General features: G+C 51.3%; 4 protein-coding genes across 9 annotated transcripts; 2 read left to right on the top strand and 2 right to left on the bottom strand.

Annotated features, from left to right (window-relative positions):
- Positions 1-1,066: 1,066 nt before the first annotated feature.
- Positions 1,067-7,159, bottom strand: MTFMT (mitochondrial methionyl-tRNA formyltransferase). The gene is made up of 9 exons (XM_051628879.1): positions 7,009-7,159; positions 6,208-6,420; positions 5,652-5,774; positions 4,767-4,869; positions 4,125-4,200; positions 3,492-3,583; positions 2,875-2,956; positions 2,279-2,361; positions 1,067-1,992 (listed from the first exon to the last, which is right to left on the bottom strand). Exons 1-9 carry the CDS (start codon positions 7,128-7,130, stop codon positions 1,792-1,794), a joined length of 1,095 nt encoding a protein of 364 aa, XP_051484839.1. The 5' UTR covers positions 7,131-7,159; the 3' UTR covers positions 1,067-1,791.
- A 2,775-nt stretch (positions 7,160-9,934) lies between these two features.
- On the top strand, positions 9,935-17,843 carry SLC51B (solute carrier family 51 subunit beta). Of its 3 annotated transcripts, XM_051628509.1 has the most exons (7): positions 9,935-10,147; positions 11,163-11,228; positions 13,658-13,758; positions 14,533-14,901; positions 15,130-15,267; positions 16,121-16,211; positions 17,228-17,843. In XM_051628509.1, exons 3-7 carry the CDS (start codon positions 13,719-13,721, stop codon positions 17,439-17,441), a joined length of 852 nt encoding a protein of 283 aa, XP_051484469.1. In that variant the 5' UTR covers positions 9,935-10,147; positions 11,163-11,228; positions 13,658-13,718; the 3' UTR covers positions 17,442-17,843. The 3 variants fall into 3 exon arrangements, with proteins under 3 accessions (XP_051484469.1, XP_051484470.1, XP_051484468.1); XM_051628510.1 differs by lacking the exon at positions 11,163-11,228 and having other exon boundaries at positions 15,133-15,267; XM_051628508.1 differs by lacking the exon at positions 11,163-11,228.
- RASL12 (RAS like family 12) lies at positions 17,797-23,223 on the bottom strand. Of its 4 annotated transcripts, none has more exons than XM_051628515.1 (6): positions 23,114-23,223; positions 21,615-21,731; positions 21,441-21,497; positions 20,240-20,313; positions 19,932-20,122; positions 17,797-19,103 (listed from the first exon to the last, which is right to left on the bottom strand). In XM_051628515.1, exons 2-6 carry the CDS (start codon positions 21,721-21,723, stop codon positions 18,719-18,721), a joined length of 816 nt encoding a protein of 271 aa, XP_051484475.1. In that variant the 5' UTR covers positions 21,724-21,731; positions 23,114-23,223; the 3' UTR covers positions 17,797-18,718. The 4 variants fall into 4 exon arrangements, with proteins under 4 accessions (XP_051484475.1, XP_051484474.1, XP_051484471.1 ...); XM_051628514.1 differs by lacking the exon at positions 23,114-23,223 and adding an exon at positions 22,628-22,866 and having other exon boundaries at positions 17,797-19,099; XM_051628511.1 differs by lacking the exon at positions 23,114-23,223 and adding an exon at positions 22,628-22,862.
- A 1,125-nt stretch (positions 23,224-24,348) lies between these two features.
- On the top strand, positions 24,349-26,196 carry KBTBD13 (kelch repeat and BTB domain containing 13). Its single transcript, XM_051628357.1, has one exon. It carries the CDS (start codon positions 24,435-24,437, stop codon positions 25,815-25,817), a length of 1,383 nt encoding a protein of 460 aa, XP_051484317.1. The 5' UTR covers positions 24,349-24,434; the 3' UTR covers positions 25,818-26,196.
- The last annotated feature ends 879 nt before the right edge of the window (positions 26,197-27,075 follow it).

The following is a 27,075-nucleotide window of genomic DNA, read 5'->3' as shown; positions in this document are numbered from 1 at the left end:
CAAGCACATCAAGCTCCTGTCACCTTGGTATGTCTCACCAATTCAACACCTGACTTAAATTTTAAGTTCCAGACGTGAGTGCCTGAAAAGACAGGAAAGCCTGAAGAGCCAAAAGGAAGAGCGGAAAAGCCATGAGCAAAACAGAACCAGTGTAACACCCCCCTACACAACTCCTGCAATTTGTTCCTTGTTTTTTTCCTTTTGAGGCTTCCAAAATTTCAGTGATAATGCTGCAAATATGAAGCCAACAGAACAGTGCCTCCCCACGCGTGAACAGCTTCAGTGGCTTCGCTTTGACCACACTAGTGTTCAGAAAAATACTACTACAGTTCAGAATAAATTGAGCAAGTAACACTGGGGCAGCTCCTAAGATCTGACCAGTCTTCTCTTTGCTGTAATCCTCTCAGTGCTACAGTAATTCTAAGACAAGAAAGTAAGAGTCATCAGTTTTGGGGTTCTCCCCATGAGATGTTCCTTTCTATTTGCGCCATTAACCAACAGCAGGTTGAGGAAAAGCTTGGATTAGATCTCAGGTAAAAACCTCTCTCATCTGAGAGAAAATATGAGAGTAGGACAATTCTTCTGGAGGGATGGCTCACAAATACTAAGTGGGATACATCCTGAGATAGGAAAACAACCAGGAAGAGATGGCAATTGACAGGATTCAATAGGAAAGGTAGGAAACTACGGAACAAGGTGAATGACAAGTTTCTAGATGAGAAACACAATCAATGAGACTAAAACAAGTCACCTGCATTGAATAGCAAATACACCAAGTAAATTTTTCTTTTCTGAATGTAAAAGATGGCAAAACAATGTGCTCACATCACATGCAGGTGACTAAAACCAAACACCTGACATTCATGGGAGATTGAAATAGTACCTCAGAGTAGAATAAAATGGGAATATTCCATTTAGTCACTTTCTAAATCTGAGACTTATTGAAACTGAGCTCCAGCACAGTGAAAATGCCAGTAGATTCAGACAATACAATGAGAACATGCAGGAAGACAAATGTAATTAAGCAGTTGGCAAGGATCATTGGATTAAGAGCACAGGGAAAAAAAAAGGAAAAAAGATAAATTTTATTTAACTTTCCATTAACCAAGAATGATTCTAACATTCCACATGACAAGATTTCCCTCCATCCTCAGTGTCAACTGCAAATTTCTTCAGAGGGATTAAGAACTGGAAGGAAATCATACTGGGCAACCTGAATCTCAGTGAGCATGACACTCTAAGGTAGGGCAGATATCCCAGACAAATCCCATCCCACCACTAGACAATATTCCATGGATAAGTATTGCAAAGCTGTAAGAAAACACTGCACAGATACTCTTGCCACACATCCTATCAAAGGCGAGAAGACAGTTGACAAATTATATGGAAATGCAACAGGCTTCTGTCCTTGGAATCTCACTTTTGTGAAGCCACAGGAGTTAGAGAAGCACAGATTTCTAACATTTCCAGTAACTGCACAACCTGTGCTCGAAGAAAATTATACCAGAGGTCCTCAAAGGCAAACTGAAAACATTGTATTAAAAATAAATTTATTACCCAAGAGTGGAAACAGGAATTTATTCACTATCCTCAGCGTTCAAAGAGATTCTCTTCCTTGATGGGGAAAGAGAAATGAGGATCACTGGGAACCCACAATGAAAACATGCAAATGACTGCAAGATCAGCCACTTTGGGAGGAAAGTCCTTAAATAAGTTGAATGTTCTAGGTAGGCGTTGAAATATTTTATATTACTGTGAACTTAGAGACATCTTCCACATTTTTACATACATCTATTGTTTTACATCCTGTGCCAACATTTCCCTCCCTTTCAGAGTCTTTTTTGTTGTGCTAAGTTTGAGTGTTTGAAACCTGCATTCCTGATGAACTGCTCTGGAGTTCTGCTGGAACCAAGAGTGCATATATCCATTGTAGAAGTCAGCTGCTGTTAGCTTCTTCTTCAATACGACTGTTTTAATTCCAACCCAACCTTCCTAAAAATAAAAACAAAAAATAAATGGCAGGACGTTTCTTCCACAGCTTAAAATTATGATCTTTAGGCATCACTAGGTTGGCTTACAGAACACATTTAATGTCATCATGTTTAAATTGCAAGTCAAATTCTTGCTTCCAAGTGAAAAGTCTGTCAGCTTATCAATAAAAAGTCTAATGCTGATCTAAACACCTTCAATGAATAACGATGGATAATTAATCTAACTCACAAACATTAAAAAACTCGTATTTCAGACAGTAAACATAAAATAAATGGAGAAAACTCACCTTGCAACGAGCTATCAGAGTCTGGGACACTCTATGGTATATTAGTGAACCAGGGACAGCTCCACAGTCATTTAACGTTTGATCTAAAAGGAAAGCAACATTGTCTTGCATTTTTAGGTCAACAAGCACAAAAAAGTTTGAAACACTTCTGCTCTTTGAAGCATGATAATCACCCTGATGAACGATTTTTCTCAAAATTATTTCCTTGTGGTCTGTGTTTTCTTACACCCAAAGTAGGGGAGAATGAGAAGGGTCACTCTCTGGCACTGCTCCCTGTCTCCTCCATAGACCACCAGCAAGCCCTGCATGCTTTGGCCTGCAGGCCTCTCAGACTCACAGGCTATGACAGAAAGTGGTTTAAGTGACAATACCCAAAGACAGCTTTTCCTCCTGAGAGACCCCCAGACCACTTAGAGCATTAAAATCCTACACTCTCAGAACCTGCTGCTCACTTGACACCATCACAAAGACTGACTTAGCTCAAGTTTCATAATTCAGTACTCAGAGCTGTTATTTAGCACAACTGGTTACTATCTTCAAGTCAATGTTTCCAGACAGGAAAATTTAACTTAACAGATTGATTTGAAAGTAAATACCAGCAACACCAGGGATATCATCCACTTCCACAAAATCCAGAAGTTTAACAGTAGTATCCTTCCAGAGTGTCTGTAAAGGAAACTGGAAACAGAAGCAGGTGATACATTGAAAATGTTTTCATAATTTCCAGACAACTGTCTAGGGTTTTTTTCTTATGCAAATTATAGGAAAATTTAGGTCTATGTCCAGGTAATACTTTCCTTATTCATGATTCTATCCAACTTTCCTTGCTCTTCCTCATCTCATTGACAAGAAAACCATTAGCATGTGCAGTAATGAGTTAAGCAGCCAACTGCAGTGGCCGCTCAGCTGCATGTCATGCAAAGATGTCATGATGACAGAGTGTCATGAAACTCTCTCAAATGTATCAGTGGAAAGCTCAGAGCCAAGGAACCAAAACCACTCAGCTGATTCCACACTTGGGATCAAGTTCAATAAAATTCTCCTCTACTGTAATTCCATCTCTAACACTAAACTATGCTGGGGTTTAAAAGCACCACTAGGTTTTAGTGGCTAAAACAATTAAACTTGAACTTTAGTCATTAGTTAAAATATCTACACCAAACCCAGACATGCTAAGGGATAGAAAAGGGTTAAAAAAATGCCAGCACCTTACCATACTTCCTATTGCACGATGCAGCTGAATTATCTGTGCAGCTGTTTGCTCTTCCCATTTTATACAACTCTTTTCTATAGATATTTTAGGAGCTGGGAGGAAAAAAAAGAAACAAGAAGACTTCATGTGTTGTTTAGCATCTTTTTGCAAACAAGTATCTGTACTACTTCATCCTAATTTAAACCTGATGTTCTCCTGACCAATGGCAGCTTTACCATCAAGCCACAGGGTGCTTTAGACAACAACTGGAGAAAAGATTTTATTAAAACCTCCATTTGGATTGTTTATACTTTATTCTCAGTTGTTTTCTTATTTACCCACTTCACCACAAACTGCTAACACATATTTACAAGCACAGCTGTAACACTTCTGTGTTACAACCATGAAGAGTAACAAACTCACTCAGATTTTGTGATATCATTAGTAATTTTGATATTGCACAGACAACTGGAAAAAAAGAACAACTGATGAAGTAAATCTGAAGTATTCTAAAGCATTTTCCCTCAGTATGACTTTAAGCCAGAGAAAGCAGTGAAGAGGCCACACTGAGAAAATTATCTATATCTATATATATCTATATATAGCTGACAAAACAAAAAAGAACAAATTCTATTCAAGATGATGTGTACCTACCGAAAGTGACTCCTTCTTTTGGTTGCTCTTTTTTATTTTTTAAACTTTCAGGCAAGTTTTTCAAAACTGCCATCAGCTGCAAAATCAGAGTTTGTACAGAGCATAAGCAAAGGTAAGTAGAGTATAATTATTAACAGTAAATCCAAGACATACAACTACAGCGCTTAATTTTTAAATCAGTGAAACTTTCTTGTGAGCTTTTAGAAAATTGTGTCAGTATATTCTGAAGACCTGTATCATACACACACCCAAGGTATCCTTCCCCCTGAACCACAATTCTAAAAAAGCGTTATTTTATAGATGATCTCTTTACTGTTATTAATCCTATGACAGAATTAAAGCTGCTTAATAAGACCAAAAGCAGATATTCACTTCAATGAAAGAAAAACCTGCACCATTCCATCCAAAGCACTGGAGTTCTTCAGTGAACAGAAGCAGAACAGCAGCACACAGAGCAGCACTGCCAGCTCATCACACGCTGCTCAGCTCCCCTCTCAGCAAGACAAAGTGCTCACAAACACTAAGCTTCAGCTCACTCCCCTCTCAACAGTTGCAGTCAACTCAGAACAACATTAAGAAGAGTTCCACGGGTGCTAAAAGCAAGGTACTGATCTGAAGAGGCACTGGCTTGCATCCTCTTACCATGTCTGCACCCATCTTTGATAACATCACCTCCAGCTCCTTTGCAGTGCAGCGGGGAGGGACTGCAAACTCTTCTTGCTTAATGATTGGACCTACATCAAACCTGTGAGGCACAAAACACACCAGCTCACTGGAGAACCCTTAACTCAATTAGCAGTTTCAAAGTCTGCATTCAATACACTGACTCAGTTACCAATTATCTTTTTTTTTTTTCCCTCTAAAATGTTATTTTTCCTCGTGATCAAACAGTGTTTGGCCCACAAGACAAGACAGGGAAAAGAACATCAGCTGCATCTTGGGAAGCAAGATTCATCTTCGCAAGCTGAGAATGTTACAAATGCACAATTTGCAGCTCAGAAGCACAAGATTTCAGAAAAAATGAACCCAAAGTATTCAGGAAAAAAAATTGTTTTGCCCTTTCCTGAGATCTATTATCAGACAAGCATCTACAAAATAAAAGACAACCATGACAATGTGTTTACACAAACTTCTTAAGCCACAGTTTGTGCTGAAACTAAAACATACACTCTCTCTCTCATCCCTAAGCAGGCAATTGCTTGTTCTGTTTCACTTTGAGGTTACAGGTGAGACTGAAGTCTGAAAACCAGACCTGTCCACCCATCTGGCTGTGTGTTTGCTCTCTGCCTGCTCCCTGTAATAATGCTAAGAGAGTCTAGAGTACAAATCAGCAAAATACTGTTTGTGGGAAGTCTCATACGGTCAGTAGAAAGTTCTAAGTTTCAAATTTCAATATTAAACACCAAAACACGTTAAAAAAATAGTGATTACCTAGAATTACTCGAGTGAGGACTTGCGTGATCATGATTTGAAAACCTGAGAGGTAAAAGCAGCAGCGAGTTGCTCTGGGAAGCACATCTAACCTACCTTTTTGGTCTTATTTCCATAATTGTCACCCCAGTCACTGTATCCCCATGAAGCACTGTGTAGATGATTGGTGCAGGACCTCTCCACCGTGGCAGACAGCTGGGATGGATGTTCAGCACCCCACTGAATTGAAATATTTAAAAGTTAGAATAGGAGCAGTACCCAAGGCATATGTAAATGGTTGTACAACATTTATTACACTGAAATAAATTATTTGTTAACTCTTTAAGAATTGGCTCCTCAGACTATCTGAAGCATTACTGGTTTAAATGTATATTTAAAGGAAAACTCACAATACATAACTTTCTGTTTCCCAGTGAACACAGAAAGGGAGATGAGAGGAATAAAGGCAAACACCCTGTGCTGAATATTTGCACATATCTATCTATATCAACATGTTAAAGACCAAGAGTGATCCTCACAACAACAGAAGTAGGGCTCAGGCTAAGCAGATGAATCCAGCTGACCTCATCTGCTACAAGTCACAGGGGCTGACTCAAAAAACAGTCCGGCTTTGCTAACAAAGTACCAATAGATGTCCTGTCAACTCACTCACTATGGGAACTGCAGAATAAGCTCCTCACTCAGGAGACGTCCAAACGATGCCACCACACCCACGTCAAACTGGCCCACAGGTCCCGTGTGTGGCCACTCATGAACAGGCAGCTGGAGCTCCTGGGCACAGCTCCTGACGGGCAGCTCCCCGGGCAGGCGGGAGGGCAGGGTCACCACCTCCAGCCTGGACACCAGCGAGTCCTTGCTGGGCTCCCTGGGGTGGACAAGGCACTCAAGGCCTCACGCAGGCAGAGCAGGGGAGAGGCAAAAGCTGGGTCCCCCCCACCCCTCGCTGTGCCCTCCCATGGCACCAGCCCCTCCAACCGCTACCCCTTCCTTGCTCCCCAGCCTCCCCACCCTGCCCACAAACCCCCCTCACCACCCCAGACCCTCTCACCCGGCCCCATGGCCCCTGCCCCCTCTCCCAGACCTGCCAGCCATCCCCCTTCACCCCTGGAGTCATTCACCGCCCACCTGGACGTGGCCTGTGAGACCTGCCACAGGGATCCCACCCGAGCCGGGGCCTGGACCAGATGATCTCCAGAGCTCCCTTCCAACCCCGGCCGCTCTGTGATTCCACTCCTGACACCACCGTCTTCGTCCCGCCCTCAGGTCCCTTCTTCCCCCTCAACCCCTGCCCAATGCTCAGCCCCTGCCTCCCGAGCCCAGATCACCCCCCGCCAGCCCCCCAGCCCCATCCCGGCTCCCCGCTGCCCGGGCCCCCCTCACGGGAGGGCGCTCCCTGGGCCTTCCTCAGCCCCCCGCCCCCCTCCCTGCTCAGCCCCCCGCCCACCGGCCGTACCGGGCCGCCTGCAGGGCTCTCAGGGCGGTGACGGCGAAGCGGTCGGTGCCGAAGAACAGGACCCGCCAGGGCGGCCCCGCGCGGCCCGCCCGGCGCCAGGCGCGCAGCAGCCGGCCCCGCATGGCGGCGCTTCCGGCGCGGGGCGCGCGGGGCGGGAGGCGCGGGAGGCGCGGGAGGCGCGGGGGGCGCGGCGCTGAGGCGGCGGCGCCATCTTGGAGCGGGACCCCCGGCCCCCCCCGGGCCGTGCCGGGAGCGCAGCCCCGCCTCTGTCCCGGGCCCGGCCTCGCCCCCCGCCCGCGGGCTGCGGGCCGGGTTCCTGTCCCTCCGGCCGCCTCCCGAGGCGCCGGGCCCGCAGAACCAACCCGGGCAGGAGGGGCTGCTGACACCGCAGGCTCTGACCCTCCCGGCTGCGAAAAGCTGATTTCTGTGTCTCTGGACAGCTTTGTTTGAACAGTGAGGAAGGAATGTTTTCTTGTAAACCGTGGGGTCAGAATAAGCGCTTCAAGAACTGTCTTCTCCCATAACATAAGAATAAAAATATTCTAGCATTCTGCTAAGAACATTCTTTTCCCCCATGGGAAGATGTTTTGTGTATCTTTTAATTCACCGTAAATGACATGCACAAATCCCCTGCGTATCTTAATTCACAGCATCTCCCGGCAGCAGGAATTTCTAAAATGTGGAGTGTGAGAATCTAGAAGAATTGCCTCCGTGCCAGTGAAGACAAGTAAACCTCTTGGAAATGGGCTGACAATGTCAGACAGATAGTGCCAGGGAAGGATCCACTGGGGAAAGTGGAATTTTATGCCACGCTAAGCAGCACGGTGTGTGTTTGTTCCCTTTTTCACATCAGGTTTGCCCATCATTCCCGGCACGGGAAGCGTGGAATGTTGTTCCCACAGCACATCTGCAGCTGAGGAGCTTCACCTGCTGCTGCTCCTCCAGGGGCTGAAACCCTGGAGATGGAGTCTCCGTCCTGCCCAGAGTTAAGGCTTCTGGAAGCACTGAAACTCCGTGCTGAGTTTTTGCCAGGCTTAAGCACGAAATAATTCATGTTTAATTAGCAGTGAGTTTATGAAGCGGAATTAAGTTCACTCCAGCACACATGCTCCCAAGTAATTCCTCATCTCTGATAAGACTGTAGAGTCCAAACAGATTATGGCTGCTATTTAGTACAATGCCTGGGACACACTGTCCATTAATTTCAACTGCAGATTTCTTTTGATGTAAAATTTTCCAGCAGATTGAAAGGAAAAGTCTGATTGTCTCACCCAAAATAAAACCCCAAAAAAGCTCACAAATCTTGCTTTCCTGCTGCAGTTGAACTCTGCTTTTGTACATGGGGGGGAAAAAAAAAAATTACAACAAAACGACATCCAAACTAACAACCCAGAATGTTTAGTTATTCTGTAACCAGGCATTTCGGGTCAAAGACACAGAAGGGATCAAAAAAGATAAGCAAAATTAAAACACCAAGGTCAGACAAGTTCTTCCTAAGAGTAGTGAAGACAAATCTGAGGAGGAAACAGGACACAAATCAAGGTCCTGTCTCCACTGTGCTGCCTCTCCAGAGACACTGGAAGTGTCTCCAAGAAGCAATAAGATATCTCCTGTTACAGAGTGCCAGTGTTGTCAAGGGAAATAGGAAATAAAACACTCGCAGTGTTGCTGAAGAGGTTGCTCCTGAGTGTGTTCCCAGTCCTCTGGAGAAGAAGAGGATTACTGGGCACAAGGGCCAACTCGAACCAGTGGGAAACTGGTTTTATTTCCATGTCCACCACGCTGAGGCCTAGAGGTGTCTCGGCCACTTACCTGCATCCTGACAAGCTGTCTCCCCTGATCAGGTTTCTCCACCTGCTTTCAGAGGCTTCAGCTGAGGGAGAGGTGGGTGATGTCGTGTCCAGCCTCCAGAAAGCAGCTGGGGAGTTTATTTGTTTTTTAATGAAAATATAGATACATAAATCAAGCCATATAGGAGCCTGGGATGAAACAGGACCTCTGGGGGCTTTGCAGTCACCCTTCTTCAGTTACAGCCCCTTCTTCACCATGGTTAGCATCTCCATCCCTCTACTTAGAGACTGTGCTATGTGGGGAGGGAATTTCCTTTGTGCCTTTCTCTAGTTCCCTGGTTCCTCCTTTTTCCCCTTTTTACAAACAGGCTGTGTTCCTTTTTTTTTTTTCCAGTCAGCAGGAGCCTCCCCAGACCACCATGACCTCTCAAATATGACGGACAGAGGCTCAGCAACTGCATCTGCCAGCTCTCTCAGGACCCGTGGATGGACCCCATCAGGTCCCATAGACCTGTGCACTTTCAGGTTTTTTAGGTGGTCATGAACCTGAAGGTCTTCTCCTACAGCAGGGGGTGCTTCATTCTCCCCATCCCAGATCACTGAGAGGGATCTAGTTTGCTTTGTGGTACGCAGCTCCATCCACGGACCAGGTAGCTCAGGGAGGAGGATTCCTCCTTTCCCATCGTGGCTGGCACCAACAGGCAGCTCATCACCCCTGGGACACTGCAAAGCCTCTTAACAGTCTAGTGACTTAGCCAAATGCCTCCAGGACCTGTGCAACAGGCACAGCAACATCCCTGATGGCTGCTTTGTGCTTTGCCTGCAAAGTCAGTCGCTCCTTTAAGAAGCTCTGGGAGCTTTAGCACCACCACTCACTAAAAAAAATTTAAAAAGGGGGCTAATATCTACTTTATCAGGACGTGCTTCCTTTGTGCAAGGAGGGCTGGGCCAGGCAGGGTGAATGTTACCGTTTATTTTAACCCCAGGGTAACTTATTACTGAGTGTCACCCTGCTCGGCCTGTTTTTAATGCTGATTGTACCAAGAGCTTGAGCAAATAAGCTGGAAGTTCCTACGGTTCTGCTGCGGGAAAAGGTCGTTCACCTCCTCCTGTAAATGGACCCACTAAAGAGGTGTGTTTTTTTCAGGGGCTGGAGTGAACCTCACCTGTTGAACTGGCCTTCACACATGACTCAGGAGCAGCATGAATCACACACAGCTCAGGGCATACCCAGGGTAGGAGGAGAGGCCACCTCCTCGTGGGAGAAAGTGCTCAGAGGAGACGTCTTCAGGCAGCAGGGCTTGAAGAGGAAATGTAACCTCCTTTCTGCTGGGAGCTGCGTGTTGCTGGTGAGTTAGCGGGGACGAACGGACATTCCTGGTGGGTTAATTTGTAGCCTTCTGTATTCAGTGATTTCAGTTGGAAAGCTTGGATTCTTGGAAATGTTAAGCAAAGGCTGTATGAGTTGTTTAAGGAGAGACTGGATGGCTGGGGAGAAGCAGGCTGGGATAAACATAGAAACAGCCTGGAAAGCCATCAAAGGAAAATATTAAATATAACTCAGATTTTCTCTTTAACTTTTGACTTTACAAAGGTTAAAAAATAGTACAGATTGCCTTCTTGTTTTAATATTTTAAATATTAAACATTTGTGTTCTTTAACTAAGCTTGGTTCCTAACCTAATGTACCTCTATAAACCAACCCACCCATTGCTATCTCAGTGGTCTGGTATATCCTGTATGATTCCAAAGACAGGGCATCCCACTTCTAGAATACATTTGGAATAACTGGCATGTTTTAACACAATCAGCTAAGATAAGATAACCACCAGAGAGAGAGACTGAATGACAAGAGGAGACTGTTTTACAAAGACTGGGACATTATAAGTGCATTACCCCATATTGTGTAGTGAGTAGAGTGTCCAGAGGGACATTATCATCTTTGGTAGCCTTTCCAGAAGACTTTTTTCCTCCATCTTTACTAGTATCAATGTGGTGAGTATCCAAAGATGAATTCTTTGCAGAGTGAGGGCAACATCTGGCTTGGTAAGCAACCTGGAGTATTAGACCTGATAAAAACCAACATAGAAAGCACACAGTGGTTTCACAGCTCCACGGGCTGTTTCCTGGCTGGAAAGAGTCCATGTGGAGCTGGGGACGTGTGTCTTCCTGCCCAGGACAGGCCCCCCCACCAGTTTATGGCCAACCTCTAGAGCACTGATCCCCCAGCTCCACCTTGTGCAGGTGGTGGGTCTCATATCTCCAAAGGGTTCCATCATGGGGAAGGATTTTACCATTTAAGTGCTGGCATCCATATGCAGAGCAGAAAGCAGCCACTTGCCATTTTTCTGTACTTTTTCATAAGATTTCATAAGATGCCACCAAACTCCACAGATCTTGATTTTGAACAAGAGGATCTGGGACAGCACTGGTGAGTGACATTTTGTTCCTGAACTACACACAGCATATAAACTTTGCAGCCTTTGATGTGAAAATCCTATTTGCAAAAAGACAAAAATGACAAAATTGTTCAGATGTGAATGTAAACTCAAAATAACTCAGGTAGAATGTTTCTTGGGGAGGTGCTGGCCTCTTTGTGCTTTCTGCCTCCTCCTGTAGAAGCTTAAAATGCACAAGCTTTCTCTCTTTTGAGCTCCCCTGGGAGCACCCAAGCTGGGAAGCAACCTCAGGAGGGTCTTGGGTGTCTTCAGAGGGCTGGGAGACCAAAGTCCACAGCTTAGAGTTGTCTAAAGCCTGGATCTAAGGGCTCATCCCCATCCAATAGCATCCAGAGTTAATGCTGAGACGTGTGGGCAGGGGACAGCAGGGAAGGCATCACCCATGCTCTCTGGGCTTGTTTGGTGGAGCAGAGCCAGAATGTGGGCAGCAGGGCAGAGCAGCTGGGTGGGGAAAGCTGAAGGAGAGGACTTTAAATCTCTCTCTTCCAGGCTGGAAGATCCAAACTCTCCAAAGCGTGTCCAATCCAATTGTGGGAATCACTCTTTCCTTGCTGGAGAAACGGGTGGCGCAGGCAGTGTTCTGGATCCTGCTCAGGCTTTCTGCTGGGGTAGATACCCTGGCTTGAGAACACTGTTTTGTGGATACCTGAAATTTCCAAAGTAGTTTGATGTAGATGTAAAAGATCTTTAAAATAACAGGGTTTTCCCTGAAAAACTTTTACCTGAATTATTTGTTAGCACAAGGTTAATATCTGTTCTGCTGCTGTGTTGGACCTGAGAAGTTCCAGCCTCCCGCGTCTGGGGGAGATTTGGCCACCACTGATTTATAAAGCAGTGAAGTAGCTGTAGCAGCTCCCCAGCACCCTGCTGTGCATGGCAGCTTGAGCACGGGCACCAGGAGGTGGCCCACAAGTTATGAAACACCTTAGGAGAAAATCAGCAACATGAATTTCAGCTGTTCCTGTTCAAGCAAATCATTAGACAGAAACCTCGCACAGCAAGATTCAACACATTTAAGTGGCACTTCTTACTAGGGTGTAGCAGTCTTGGAACTTGATTTCATTGGCACCAAGACTTTATTTCCTCCTTTTTGAGGAGTGATCCCCATGAATAAGCTAAAGCTTACCTGCACAGTAAGCTAATTGGCATACCTAACTGCAGGGAGCAGCTTTAACCATATTTTCTGCAATACAGACTCAAAGTGGACCACTTATTTCCGAGTCCTGTCCTTAAAGAATTGCTAACGGGTGGTTTTCTGGCAGCAGGGAGCAAGCCTGCATGCCTGGTTGGCTATAAAATGTGAACTTTGAATTGTGAAGACATTGAGAAGGGGGGGAAAATAGTAGCAATCATTAGGTCTCTAACCGATAGGACAAATGCTTCCCTGAGGAGTCAGCAGCAGTGTTGCTGACACGCCTGGCATGGTGGAACACGACAGCTTCAGGCAGTGCCAGGACAAAGTGAGTAAAAGTTAAGAGCATCAGACAGTTGTAAAAGTCTTAAATCTTCATGTAATGATTGCTGGCCTGTAGGGCCAGCCTGTCTGAGGGACACGTGTGTTGTGGTGTCACTCACCTGCAAGTGGGTGATGGATCGGATGAGGCAGGTGAGCAGTGACTGAGCAGTGGGCTGGGGAGAGCCAGCCTGACCATCTCCAGCTCACAGCACAGAGAGGGGAAAGCCTCTGCTCAGATCAGGTCCCTCCAGAGGAGGCTGAAGAACTGAGATGGAGAAGCCATAAATGCTGGATTGATGCCACTGACAAATGAGGGACTAAAGGTCAGAGGGGAGCTTTCTGCTTCCCTGAGGGATGGGAGATACCTTTATCTCAATGGCAAGCCAGCTTTTCCTCCTCTTGAAGCTAAGCCCTCCACTTCCTCATCTCTGTGCCTTTAATCTGCCATCCATGGATTGGCAGCAGGTATCAGTGTCCACAAAGAATGTATTCCCTGCGGATCGTGTCAGGGGAGCAGCAAAGTTAGCTGGGGAGGGGTTGGCTCTCAGCAGCTGAGATCACATCTGCATAAAGTCACCTGGGGAGGGGGTTCCACCGCAGGCCAGACCCTCTCTGCTGTCACCTCAGTAGCTCCCAGGATGTCTGTACTCTGTCCTGGCAGCTCACACCCACCTTCACAAACTGCTGCCACAGCTGCAGGGGTGCACTGGGTCCTTCTCTGAACACAGGAGCAGGGGAATCTGCATCACTTGCGGTTTTGTCTCCTTTCATTGGCTATAGACACCAGAGGAGAAACACACTGTCCTGCTGTCTCCAGTCCCCCTGAGGAGTAATTCCTACAACTTCCAGGGCTCTCACTGACAAACCCAGTGGTACCACACAGCAGGAGCTGACAGAGGACACCACAAGGTCACCCCTCACCTCCCATCTCTCTCCCTTTCCCAGGTGTCTGCACACTGAGGAGACACCAGTGAAGGTGTGATCCATCCCAGCTGCACTTACAAAGATGAAGTTCTTCTGGATAATTCCATTTTTCCTGCTGCAAGGTAGAATCTTGGCTTAGAGGATACTGGTGGGGGTGAAGTAGGTCACCCCTGCTGAGGCTGGGCCTCTCGGTGGGCTCTGCCCCACACCTGGCTCAGCAGGGGCTACAACAAGGGGTTCACAGGAGCTGGACGCACATGTGCTAGAGTTTGTTGTATGACCTTATGAACACCTCAGTGGCTGAGAGCAAAGACATGCAGACAGTATTATGGCAAAGACATGCTTTAAAGACCTTCATTTTCTGGGAACAGGGTTTCTTCCTCTCCATGGGCCCACATTCCTCAACATACAGCAGCAGCCTGGCTCAGCCACAGGGAAAGCTGCACGCTAAGCTTGTGCTCACAGCTCTCCTGCAATCTCTCTGGCACCTGGGAAGACCCCTGACTCATGGAGATGTTGTTTTAAACCCAGTACCAATGTCTGCTGGGACTTTTAACTTCTCTAGTGTGCAGAGAGATGTTTTAGCTGACACTTCAGGGTTAGACAGCCAAGATCTGAGCCCCAAACCCTTCTCTTTGGTTCCCTAGAAGCAAAGACATCAGAGGCAGTTCCTAGTTCATGCAGCTGGAGCAGGACATCAGGGTGACTGTCCCCAGAGGGAAAGCAAAAGCCAGCAATGAGGCTACTGAAGGGTCTGAGTCTCTTGAATATCATTTGCCCTGTGCTGATGTCCCAGTTCAGGATAAGGTGCCATTCCCATCTGCCATATACACCATGTGTGCTGAGACGTCCTGTGCTTAGGGGGTGGCCACACTCATACGCTGGTTTCTTTGCAGAAACTGAAGCTTTTCTGATGAAAAACACTCGAGTCAAGCTGTGTTTACAAGCCAGCCCGATGAATGGGAATTTACTGCTGGAGGACTGTGATCCAGAGTCAGATTTCCAGGACTGGTCTTGGCAGGGCGATTCTCTGGTGAATCACGGCACGCAGAGCTGCCTCTCGGCGGGAGCCAGCGCGGTGCAGACGAGTCCCTGCGGCAGCGCAGGCTACACGGGCTGGGACTGCTGGAATTCCCTGCTCTCTCCTCTGGGCAGCAGCCAGGGCTACCTGGTGGCAAACAGGAAGGGAGTAGCTCTCACTAACGTGCAAGGCCTCAAGGCCCAGTGGCAAGATGCTGCAGGCAGGAGCGTGTGCGAGGAGAAAGGTGAGTGCCGCCCCCGGCAGCGGCCTCAGCTCTTCCCAGCCCTGGGTGCTCACCCTAATGGGCTCTACAGAAACCTCAGTGCAGGAGTTAGAGCTGTGCCCTCATGGCTGTGTTCTGCCTGCTTGGAGAGATGTCCCGGGCAGCCCTGGGAGCCAAGGGGAAGGCCATTTGTAGCCTGGAGTGTTGCAGTGAGCAGCCACTGCATCTCTCTGCCCTTTTCCTCCACAGCAGAGCAGGGCAGGTACTTCGCTGCAGCCCTTGCCAGCACCCACGTGTATGAGCACACAGCAGGGAATGCCACCCTCATGCTGGGAATGGATCAGGACAAGCTGGAGGAGCTGCTCTGGTTCTTCCGCAGAGAAGATGGTAAGTGTCACTGATGTTCCTCAGCCAAAATGGAAAATAAGACACTCCTTGGCTGTTAACCCACCTGCCTAATGGAACTCCCTCCTGCCCAAAGGAATTACTGCAGGAGGTGATTTACCCCAGATGTATAAACTCTCAGCCTCACCTCCAGAAGAAGCAGACCATGGGTGAAGACAGGCACGAGGCTTTGCTGAGCGTGTGTCTCCACCCAGAAAGGGGTTCAGCCTCTTCCCAGGTTTACACAGTGCAAAGGTCTGGGATGAGCCATGATTTTGGCAGGGTGGAGGGAGCAGATTGATGTCAGGGGGTCAGTGGCCCCAGGATCAACTTCAAAGCTATAAAGAATCAAGGCCAGAGCACCCGCTGCCATCTGTGCTGCACAGCCCAGCCCGTGAGCCAGGGCAAAATCTCCCTGCTGCAGTGTGACAGTGGCCAGAAGGGCTGCAGAGCAGAGGGGCCCTTGGAGCTTTGCTCTTGGTGAGACTCTGTAGCCCTCAGCCTTGCTGCCACCCTTGGGCATGGCCACTCACAGCTCTGGGGCAAGGCTGAGGAGCCACATGTGGCAGATGTGGTCAGCATGAGGGACACAGAGCCTGAGGCAGGGGCTGGAGGTGACAGAAGGCAGTTGTGTAGGTCTCCTGCCCAGGGAGGGAGAATTGCTTGAGGTTATACTAAAAAATGTGACCTGGATGCTCTGCTCTGGGTGCTGGGGTGGACACCAACCTCTCTGCCCTCATCCTGCAGCCAAGCCATGGCACTCTGGGGCTGAGTATCCTCAGGAAATGCTTGGCCAGACCCTGTGGGTCACACTGCTCCACACATGCTAACCCTGTCCCTCTCTGCTTTCCCCCAGCATCAACATGGAATTACTCGGTCCTCACGCTTTCCTTTGTGGCCATGATTTTGGGTCTTTTTCTCCTGGCCCTTAACATTATGCGAAACAGGTGGGTCAGGAAAATCTGGGAGCCTTTTTGTGTGTGGTGGTGGGCTGAGACCCCCTCAGGCAGACATAGCTCAGCAAGCAGAGAGATGGGCATCCCTAGGGGCTGCTGGAGACATCATTCCTTGCTGCTCCTTGCCCCTTCCTTGCCCCTCTTTTCCTTGCCTTCCATTACCTTCCTCTCATTAACCTTCCTTGACCTTCCTTGACTTTCTTTGACCTTACTTGACCTCCTTTGATCTTCTTAGATGATCTTTAAAGTCCTTTCCAATCCAAACCATTCTATGATTCTATGCTGAGACAAAGGGCAGGACAAGCCCTCAGTGATGGGGAGAAGAGCAAAGACAAACTCCCTTTGACTTGAGCTTCAGTGTAAAGCCCTTCCTGACTCCCTCCTCTCCTCATGTGTCACAAGCCACTTCACTTCTCCAAGCCCAGGATTTTCACCAGTAAAGGACCTGCAACAGCTCTGCCCAGCCCAGTGGGGCTGTGGGGAGAGAGGTGGCATTAAATGTGTGTCATCTGAGGTGCTCTCCCATAAGCACAGGGACATGTAGGGAGCCCACCCCAGCCTTTCCCCATCTTGTTCCCATGATGTTCCCCTGGGCCATACAGCTGCACAGCAACCCTGCAGCTGAGCAGCACTTTGAGGGGATGAGTTTTAGGGGTTCACATGGTAGAGTAGGGTTAAAGGTTGGACTTGATGACCTTAAAGGTCTTTTCCAACCTAAATGATTCTACAATTAAAAAAAGCTAATGTCACAAGTCCACCATGCTCCCGTGGTGACAATGACTTGCTGGGTGTCACTGCCTGGCTTTGGAGGATGTTCTCCAAGCAGAAACCCTGTGGCTGTGTGTCCTCCAACACTTGAGAGCACTCCCATGGCACAGAGCAGCTGGCGGGGTTCGTCCTGCAGCACCTCGCGTGTCCCCAGGGCCCAGGTGTGACAAGGGATGTCACCTTCCCCGGGCTGGGCTCGCTGCTTCACTCCTCATTTCCTCTCTATGCCTTCCTTGCAGGAAAAGGAAGATCCAGATGTATAAAGAAGCAGTGCAAAACACCCAGCAGGCTGAGCTGGAAGCCAAGCAAGCCCTGATGCCTATGCAGGGATACAGCCCCCCAGAGCCCCAGAAGCAGGAGCCCCAGGATCAGCGATCAGGAGATGTGACAGTCCAGTGGAAGGACGGGACCGTCACATCTCTGTACAGAGAGAGATCTGAGGATGCTTTGTAGCTGAGGTCAAACCATTTCAGCCCTAAGGAATGTGTCAGAATGTCTCAGTTCATGGTGATGGAAGTTTTAAAATGCAGTTTAGCCTGGGGAAACAGAGAGAAAAAAAAGAAGCAAGCAGCAGAGCTGCACCCGCAGAAGTGGCTCTGGGTTTGAGGCACAGCCGTGCTTCCCGTGTCAGCTCCCAGCTGGACAGTTGGCTGCCTCCAGCTCCTCTCCTGCACCAGCTGCACCTTCTCCCTCAGGTGCCACCTGCCTCTGCAAATGGGTGGGAGCTGAGCAGGGTGGGAAGCGGGAGCTGTTCCTGCGGTCAGCCAGGGAACACCATCCGGAAACAGCCACACTGAGGCTGAGGCACTTGGGTTCTTTCCAGAAATCGTCTTTATTAAAATACTTTCCAAAGTGGTTGCTTGAAATCCTGTATTGAATCTCTGTCAGTGAGGTCATATATATATATATGTATATGTATATATATGCACAAATATACATGTGGGTATTTTGCTCTGCAGAGTAACTGCAACTCCAGGGAGAAGCAGAACATTTATCCTGATCCAGCAGATGAAACCAACAGCAGAGCCCTTGGCCCTGGCCTGGGCACAGGCAGAGCCTTGGTCTGCTCTGGGATTCACTTCACGCCCTGCACTGGGCGCTCGTAGACGTGTGAAATAACTTAAGACATTTTTGGAAATACATCAGTCTTTTAAACAAAAGCTTTTCAGAGCAGGTCCTTGTCAGGGGAGCATCTGTCCCTGCTATAGTGTAAAAAAATGTTAAAAACCCCAGCTATTTTGGAATTACTTGTTTCCATGCATGGGAATTGGTTCAGGACACCTAAGGCCTTTAGTTGGCTGAAACAGCACCTGCACCTTTCTGGATTAAATAAAGATAGAAATTCCTCCTACTTATTGCTTGGTCAGGGGACCCATGAGACGAACAAGATGGGTGCCTCCGTGTTTCAGTAACGATTAATTCCCTGGATTCCCTTCCTGGGCTCCCGTTCCTGTGCACCTAAGCTGGCTGTGGGGCCCTGGAGACAGCCCTGGCCCTCCGGGTGCTGCCTGTGGCTCCGGCTGCTCCGGGAACTGCCTGGATCCACATGGAAAGCTGGGCTGGCCCCCTGTCTCGGAGGCAGGACAGGGGGCAAACATGGTGGCAGCGCTTGGCCAGGGGGAACTGCCAGTGGCTGCTGCGGTGCCCTGTAAGTCTGTCCTGGATGGCCTGAGTCCTTGTGGAGCTGGGGGACGGGGGCTTCTCCCCTCTGCACCCTGCAGGGACACGTCCTAAAATATCTTGAAGCCTTTCAGCAAGGTGAGCGTGGGAGCTTTCCTCTTGCTCTGAGCCCGCGAGGACTTGACGGTGACCAGCTTGGCCTGGGCCACCGAAGGGATCTCCTTGTAGTTGACAGTGGAGAGGGTGTTGAAGGTGCAGCTGGCCAGGCCGTGGCGGGTGGGCAGGGCCACCGCTGTGGCCACCGGGGGGCAGGGTCGCTCCTCGGTGATGAAGAGCGGCCGGAGGGGCGGGCTGCCCTCCGCCCGGCGCCGCACCTCCCGCACCGCTTCGTGGAAGACGTGCTGCACCCCCGCGAAGTCCTGGCACGCCGACACCTCGTAGAAGAGGCCCCCGAACCTGCTCGCCAGGGACATCCCTTCGGCTGCTGGCACCTGCCTGGCGAGAGCGGAGGGGATGGGGGCCGCATCCCCTGGGACACTGGCACCACCCAAAATGGGGAAGGAGGGGTGCAGGCAGAGAGCAACGGGCCCTGCATCCCACACCAGCTTCCCAGACCCTGCATCCCACGGCAGCTTCTTGGTGAGCACCGAGGCAGCACCCCTTCGTCTCCATCCTGGCACAGCAGGGGATTTAAGTCCAAAAGAATTTTGCCTTTCCCAAAAAAAACAGAGCAAGGGGCTGTGCAGGTCCCTGAAGAATCATGCAGCCTCTCGTGCCAGGGATGTGTGCTCAGGGTGCAAGGACTGCATGTAATGGTGAAGCACTGGGAAGTGGGAAGGAGATGGGGAAGGCCCTGGCCATAAAGAGGGGGAAGCCTCTGTGCTGGGGGCACTGGTGGGTTCAGCACCACATGTGACTCAAGGTACCTGTGGGACAAACACTCAGCACAGCCCCAGAAAGGCCAGAAAAACACACGGGGGACATCCAGTCCTGGCAGCATGGGACTCGCTGGGGACAGGGTGAGAAAGGACTCCAGGGAAAGGGCACATCCGGAGGGGAGTGAGAAGCTGGAGCAGGCTCAAGCCCTGCCTGGGGACAGTGACGCTACTTTACCAAAACATCCCAGTGAAAATAAACACATCATCCCCCAGGCAGGAGAGCAGGAACCTCGGAGATGTAGGAGGACGTGGCAAGTACCAATGGGGGTGGAAATACCGCCCCAAAAAAACTGGATTTGTTTTTTGCATCCCAGCCAGAGGGAAGGGGGGTGATCAGTGAGCTCTCTCCCATCAGGAAAGGACAGCCTGGCCCCATATCCAGTACCTGTACTGCTCCATGTCCAGCTTGTTGCCCAGCAGGAGCAGAGGGCAGGGGTGCTGGCAGCCCCGGGCGTGCAGGGCCACCACCTCCAGGTAGCGCTGGCAGCCCTCGAAGCTCTTCCTGTCCTCGATGCTGTAGACCACGAGGAAGGCGCTGGCCCAGCGCAGGTACCGCTCGCAGTTCCCGGGGCCATCCTAGGGGCAAGAGGAGCAGCTGAGCTGTGGGTCCAGCTGTGGGTCCAGCCGTGGTCCAACTGTGGTCCAGCCATGCAATGCTGGACGGTTGGCACCAGCAGTGGCCTGGGGACTCACCTGGTCAGCGGTGTCCATCACCTTCAGCAGCACGGGCTGGTGGTCCACCAGCTCCTCTGAGGTGTAGGTGTCCTCTGCAAGGAGAAGGGTGGTTGTGAGGGTGGGCTGGGGTGTCACATCATCTCCAAAACATGGAGCACTGCGGAAAAAGCTCATCCCCTGTTGAGGAACATCCTCCACTGACACCTCCCACCTCACTCCTTCCTGAGACACCATTTCTGGAGGGGGTGGCGGTGATGCCACTGGGCAAGCCCAGCCGGGAGCAGTCATTTCTCCCTGCACCTGCAAGCGTGGGCTCCCATGGGAGAAGGAGGGAGGGAACCATGAGTGGCCATCACTGCACCCAAGGCTCAGCCCTTATCTAAAAGCCTCGACTTGGCAAGATAAAGTGAGCTGCGGGCTTGACACCAGGGCTGTTTCCCAATAAATCAGGGAAAAGGAGCACCCCTTTCTTTTGGAAGGAGGGTAGGCAGGGAGAGTTCCCCCACGAGAAAGATGCCTTCTCCCAGCTGGGTCCTAACGGATGTATTACAGAAAGGTTTTGATGTGGGAAGATGAAACCACATTCCCAAAAATGATCCGAGCAGGAAAGGATTTATCCTTCTTTCCTAAGTCGCTGAGTTATTAGTGGCCGGAGTTGGTTTCTGGACAAGGTCCATCTCTCCCTAATGTCCCTGATAAATCATTTATGGTTCTTCCCCGTGCCCTGGAGTCAAGCCTAGGAAAATAGTTATTAATTACTCAAATGACTGGAAAAAAAATAATGCCCAGAGCAGCTGGCTGCACAGCACAGCCCCCCAGGACCGCCTGCCCTGCAGCCTCCGCTTGCTCCCCCAGCCCTTCTCCTGCCCCACACCCCCAGGAGCAAGCAAAAGGCACAAGGTGCTCCCCAAGGACCCCCAATAATTCAGCTTTTGGGTGTTTGGGGGCGATGAGGAGCTGAGGTTCCCCCACGGGACGTGCCCACGGGGAGAGCGCTGCTTTCACCTCTGTTTTTACAGGCGGGTTTGGGTCAAATCCAGCCCTTCCGTTGTTTTTTCATGTAATTTGGAGTGGTGGTTTGTTTGTTGTTTCTTGTTCCCCTTAAATATTCGTGGGAAATGCAGGAGATGGGAAGGATGCTCCGTGGGAGCTGATGGAGGACAACGGGGGGGGGGGGGGGGTGGGGGGGTGGAAAACACCCGTGGGGAAAGCATCTTACCCAAGTTGGGATCATATTCGCTGATGAACCTCTTGGTTAGAAACTTCACGGTCAGGGCTGCAGGAGGGGAAAGAGGAGGGTGAGGTGGGTGTCCCCCCCCAGGCACCAGCACCCCAGAACTCCCTACCCCCCCAGTGTGGGGCCATCCCCGTGGCAGTGGGGTGTCCATCTCACCTGACTTGCCGGCCCCTCGACACCCCAGGATGGCCAGGTTGCACTCGGGGAGGGGACTCTGGGGGGGCCGCTCGCTGCCAGCTCGGGGTTTGCCAAACATCGAGGACATCCTCAGTCCTGCAGGAGGGGACAGGGACACATGGGACACCCGCTGCCATACCCGATGGGGACCTTCCCATGGGGACCATGCTGGGATCCCCCAGCCTAGAGGAAATGGGGGCTCGGCAGCACCGGGGAGGAGGATCTGCTCTCCTCCACCTGCATCCTGGAGCCGGGGCATCCCCATCCCATCCTGAGGGCCAGCACACCCCCCCAAGCAAAGACAGGGACACCCCCATCCCTCTGTCCACCCTTTGCACCCCAGAAAAGAGAAGAGAAACTCAGCTTCCCACCTCAAAACTACCTCCGGAGGAGTCGCGGGGCTCGGCGCGGCGTGCGGGAGCCGGGGCCGGGGCAGCAGCGGCCCCCGGTGCCGCCGCTGGAGGAGGCAGGAGGAGGCAGGAGGCGGCGAGCGAGGCTCCCGCCGCTCGGGGCCCGGCCAAGCTCCTTGTAAGGAAAGCGGCCGCCCCGGCGCCGGCCGGACACGCTGCTCCGGTCACCCCGAGGACGGTCCCCTCGCAGGACACACCTCGGCCCTGCGAACTCCTGGGGCTCCGGGCAGGGACCCTCCGCCCCTAAAGCCACCGTGCATCCACTCGGCGGCCACCTCGCCCTTTCCCCAGCACCTCGCCCTGTCCCCAGCACCTCGCCATGTCCCCAGCGAGCAAAACCCTGGTCCCGCTCCCCTGGCTGAGGCCGGTGCACTCATTACACCTCCCGCAGGCAGAAGCAGCACCCGGGAGCGATGCTACCGGCACAGCCTCCCTCCTGCCCACCGCTCGCTTGGTCCATTTGAGCACAGACACCTTCCGCTGCTGACAAAGGCTTTGCAAGGGGGAAAACCAACCAACCAACCTTCTTCCACCCAAAAAGCGCGATTCCGAGGGGGCAAGGGGCGCACGGGGAGTACTCACCGCTGCCCGCACCCAGCCATCAGCCGGCACCCAGCGGGCTCCCAGCCCGAGGAGGTGGCGGGGGCTGAAGTCAGCGTTGTCATGGCAATCGCAGCCGTTTGGGAGGGGGCTCAGCGCCCGGGACCGCCGGATCCGGCCCCTGGGCCGGCCCTGAGGGGTTTCTGCGGGGGGGGCCGTTAATAGGGGCTGTGGGGGGCGGTGCAGGCTGCTCCGCGGCCGCGCCGCGCTGCTGCGCCCTTGGGATCATTGCCCGTTAATGCAGGGAGGGTATTTTTAAATCCATCAAAATAGTCTGGGAGTGTGGAAGTGCCTACAAGCCCCGGAGATTGGGAGGATGGGGATCTCTCCCCAGTGGGAGTGCCCCCTGGGGATCTCCCAGCCCCATTTTGGATACAGGTGAAGGATGATGAAAAGCAATCGGAACTACATGTGGAATGTTAAACCCTGTACCTGTTAGGATCAGTAACACAAGTGCAAAGCTCTCACCTGCTCCCCTGAAGTGAGATTTTAGGGGGGGAACCTGCTGGGGCCACGATCCTGGGGCAATGGCTTTGCTGTCACACGGTGCTCCAGGAGCTCCCAGCTGCTGGGAAGGATAAAAAAATACACCTTTAACAAGGGAGGTTAAATTATGTATCAAAAATTAAAACCAGCTGCAGGTGGGGATGGGGAAAACTGGGAGCTGTATTGCCAGCCCTCCTTGGCACCCCGTGGCAGAGACAAAACAGGATTTCTAGCCAGAAAAAGCTGTGAAGAGCCCACAAATGAGTGGCATGCCACAAGTAACACTTTTCTTCACCATCACCCTCTACACGAGTTTTGGGGGGGTTGTCTCTGCCTGTGGCTGAGTGTTGAAGGGAGTGGGGGGAGCCCAGTGCCCAGAGGGGACTTTTTGGTGAGAAGAGGTTCCTGCATGTCATTTTCCTCACCCCGGGATCCCCAGATGAAGCACAGGCTGGTTTATGGCTCCTTGCACCCAGGATGGATGCTACCCAGATTGCTCCATGTCTCCTCCCCAGGGATGTTGGCAAAGGGAACAGCCCCAGGACAGTCTGTCCCGGCCTGTGGCCATGCTCAGGGGTGGCAAAGCCCCTTTCCCACGGTCAGGCTGGACAGCACAGAGACTTCAAACTGAAATTTAAATTTAGATGAGAGATGAGGAAGAAATTCTTCACTGTGAGGGTGGTGAGGCATGGGTCCAGGTTGCCCAGAGAAAGCTGTGGCTGCCCCATCCCTGGCAGTGTTGAAGGGCAGGTTGGATGGGGCTTGGAGCAACCTGATCTAGTGGAACATGTCTCTGCCCATGCAGAGGGTTGGAACTGGATGATCTTTGAGGTCCCTTCCAACCCAAACCATTCCATGATTTACTGACATTGGTTACCTCCCTGGAGCCATGAAATCCACTTTTTAAGGAGAAAAAAAAATAAATAGTGTGGCAACATGCTCTTCCCAGCCACGCAAACACGTTGCCCTCCCCGGGGCAGACTGTCCCTTTAGGACATCACAAGGAGGATGCCCGAGAGTGGGGAGAGCAAAACCCGTCCCCAGTGGGACAAGATGTGACAGAGCCAGCACCTCTGGTGTGTCTCATGGCCGGTGAGGCCAGAGCCCTGCCGTGTTCTGGGGGGGCTGAGCTGGGTGGCTGTCCCGGGCAGCCCCATCACGAGCTCAGCTATCTTTAGCCCGAGGTATTTATATCCCAAGGCAGCGGCGTGGCGGTGTCAGGCAGCGCAGCGAGGGCTTCAAAGGGTGGTGGAGGCTGCACCAGGGCACGGCACGGAGGAGCTTTGGGTGCTGCCCACTGAGGATGACCCCGGAGGAGGAAGGTTCCCGGGTAGGGCCCCCGGAGCGGGTGCGTATCCGGGTGGAAGAGCAGTCGTTCTGGGTGGAGAAGACCTTGTTGGTGGAGAGTAGTGAGTACTTCCGAGCCCTCTTCCGCTCGGGCATGAAGGAGAGCACACAGGAAGAGATCGGGCTGGGGGAGCTGAGCGCCACCGGGTTCTTCACCATGCTGCGGGTGCTGGCAGGGGAGAGGCCCATCCTTGGCAGTGAGGAGACCTTACAGGCAGTTGAGTGTGCTGCCTTCCTGCAGGTGAAGTCCTTGGCCAAGTACCTGATCCACTCCATCAACTCTGACAACTGCATCCTCCTCTACCAAGCCGCTGCCATATTTGGTCTCCTGGACCTCTTCCACTGCGCGGCGCTCTACATCAGGGACAGCTACACTGAGCTGGAGGAGTACCTGGACTGCCTCTCTGATGACCTGTTGGCCTATGTGGAGACTCTGCTGCCCAGCACCTTTGTGGCAGTGGGAGCACACACACCCACCTTCGAGTTCCTAGAGGACCTCTCCAGGACCATCTGCTACCTGGATGAGGAGACCAACACATGGAGGACCCTCTCCTGCCTGCCGCTGAGTGCCAGCACGTTCCTAGCCGGCATGGCGACCATGGATAATAAGATCTACATTGTGGGTGGTGTCTACGGGGCCAGCAAGCAGGTGGTGGAGAGCAGCTTCTGCTACGATGCTGATGCCAACTCCTGGAGTGAGTTCCCCAGCCCTCATCAGCTGCGCTACGACGTCAGGCTGGTGGGCCATGAGGGCTACCTCTATGCTATTGGTGGGGAGTACGAGAAGATCTCCCTGAAGTCTGTGGAGAGGTATGATGTGTCCTCCAACACCTGGACGTTTGTCTCTGACCTGCCACAGCCAAGCACGGCGGCACCCTGCGCCCAAGCCCTGGGGCAGATCTTCGTTTGCTTGTGGAAGCCGCTGGACACCACCATCATCTACGAGTATGAGACCCAGCAAGACGTGTGGCTCCCTGTCACCGAGCTCAAGCGGCACCAGAGCTACGGGCACTGCATGGTGTCCCACCGTGACAACCTCTACATCATGCGCAACGGCCCCTCAGATGACTTCTTGCGTTGTGTCATCGACTGCTTCAACCTGACGTCACGGCAGTGGACAGCCCTGCCTGGGCAGTTCCTCAACAGTAAAGGAGCCCTCTTCACTGCTGTCATCAGGGGTGACACAGTCTACACTGTCAACAAGATGCTGACGCTCCTCTACTCTGTGGAAGAGGACACCTGGAGGTCCAAGAAGGAGCGGGCAGGTTTCCCGCGCAGTGGCTCCCTGCAGACCTTCCTCCTGCGGCTGCCGAGGCGTGACCACAATATGGCAACGTAGGTGGCCCCCATCCCACGTCAGGATGCTCTCCTTGCACGTGGCCTCAGCTCTGCACCTACTGCCTTCCTGGCCTCCTCCACGGAGCCGTGTCACCTTGGAGGTGACACTAGACCCTGCCAGAGGGAAAGGGCTTGCAGGCAGCTGCTGCCTACCACTGCCTGCACTGCATGGGCTGTGTGAAGTCCTACAAGACGTGGGCTCATGAGCTAACCACACGCAGGGTTTGGTGCCTTCTGCAGAGGACAGATACCAAAGAGATATAAACATGGGTTATATTTATTCTGAGCGCACTCTGAAGCTGTGCAGCATCCCACCTCCTCTCTGCTCCATGGGAAATCGCTCATTATATCCTGGAATTAAAAGGAAAGCTCTAAAAACCCTCCGTGTTTTTCATTACTCTTGGGTTTCAAGGGGTTTTTCTTCCCCCTTCTGAAGGGGTTTTTCTTCTCCCTTCTGAAGTAAAACACCTCAAACAGGGGCCCACATCAAGGCTCACCCCTGAATGCTTTTTCAGCTGCGGCTCCGGCTCAGCCACACGCGGGAGCACAGTTCCCACACAGCGCCGCACTCCCTGGGGACATCTCCACAGCTGGGTCCTGGGACAAGGAGAGGATATGGGCAGTGAAGGAAAGCATCTCTGGGTGCTTAATGCACTGAGGGGTTTCTGGGACCCGGAAACCATCTGTCACCCCAGGGTGTGTGAGCCAGTGACTGGCTCCTCCAGGCTCATCTCCAAGCCCCAGCAGAGAACCAACAGGGTGGCAAGAGCTGGTGCTCATTGGAGGCTCCTTTGAGCCAAGATTTGAGGACAGGGCAAACCTTGGAAATACAGAAGGTGCAAAAGGGAAGGGAGAGACCACCACTGCATGGCAGTGCCAAGCTTGCAGGGGTGGGGACAAACATTTTTAGCAGAGCCTGTAGCAACAGGACACAGAGTGATAGTTTTTAAACTAAAAGAGGGGAGATTGAGACCAGATATTAGGAATAAATTTTTTATGAGGGTGGTGAAACACTGGCCCAAGTTACCCAGAGAGGTGGTAGAAGCTCCACCCATGGAAATATTCAAGGTTGGGTTGGACTGGGCTCTGAGCAGTGTGGCCTTTAAAGGTCCCTTCCCACCCAAATTGTCTGTGTTTCTGATTCCCTGTTAGCTGTGCTCTGTAACCAGATGAGCTGTTCTCAACACCTGCCGTTGAAGGTTACTTGCCCTCAACACCAGCTCTGGGGACAGCGGGAGAACACAGAGATCCCCTGTGCT

The sequence above is a fragment of the Apus apus genome, chromosome 10 (assembly GCF_020740795.1).
Source record: "Apus apus isolate bApuApu2 chromosome 10, bApuApu2.pri.cur, whole genome shotgun sequence".
In the NCBI taxonomy this organism is placed as follows: Eukaryota; Metazoa; Chordata; class Aves; order Apodiformes; family Apodidae; genus Apus; species Apus apus.
Note: the sequence above shows the minus strand (reverse complement) of the source record. Positions and strands in the feature narration are given on the sequence as shown.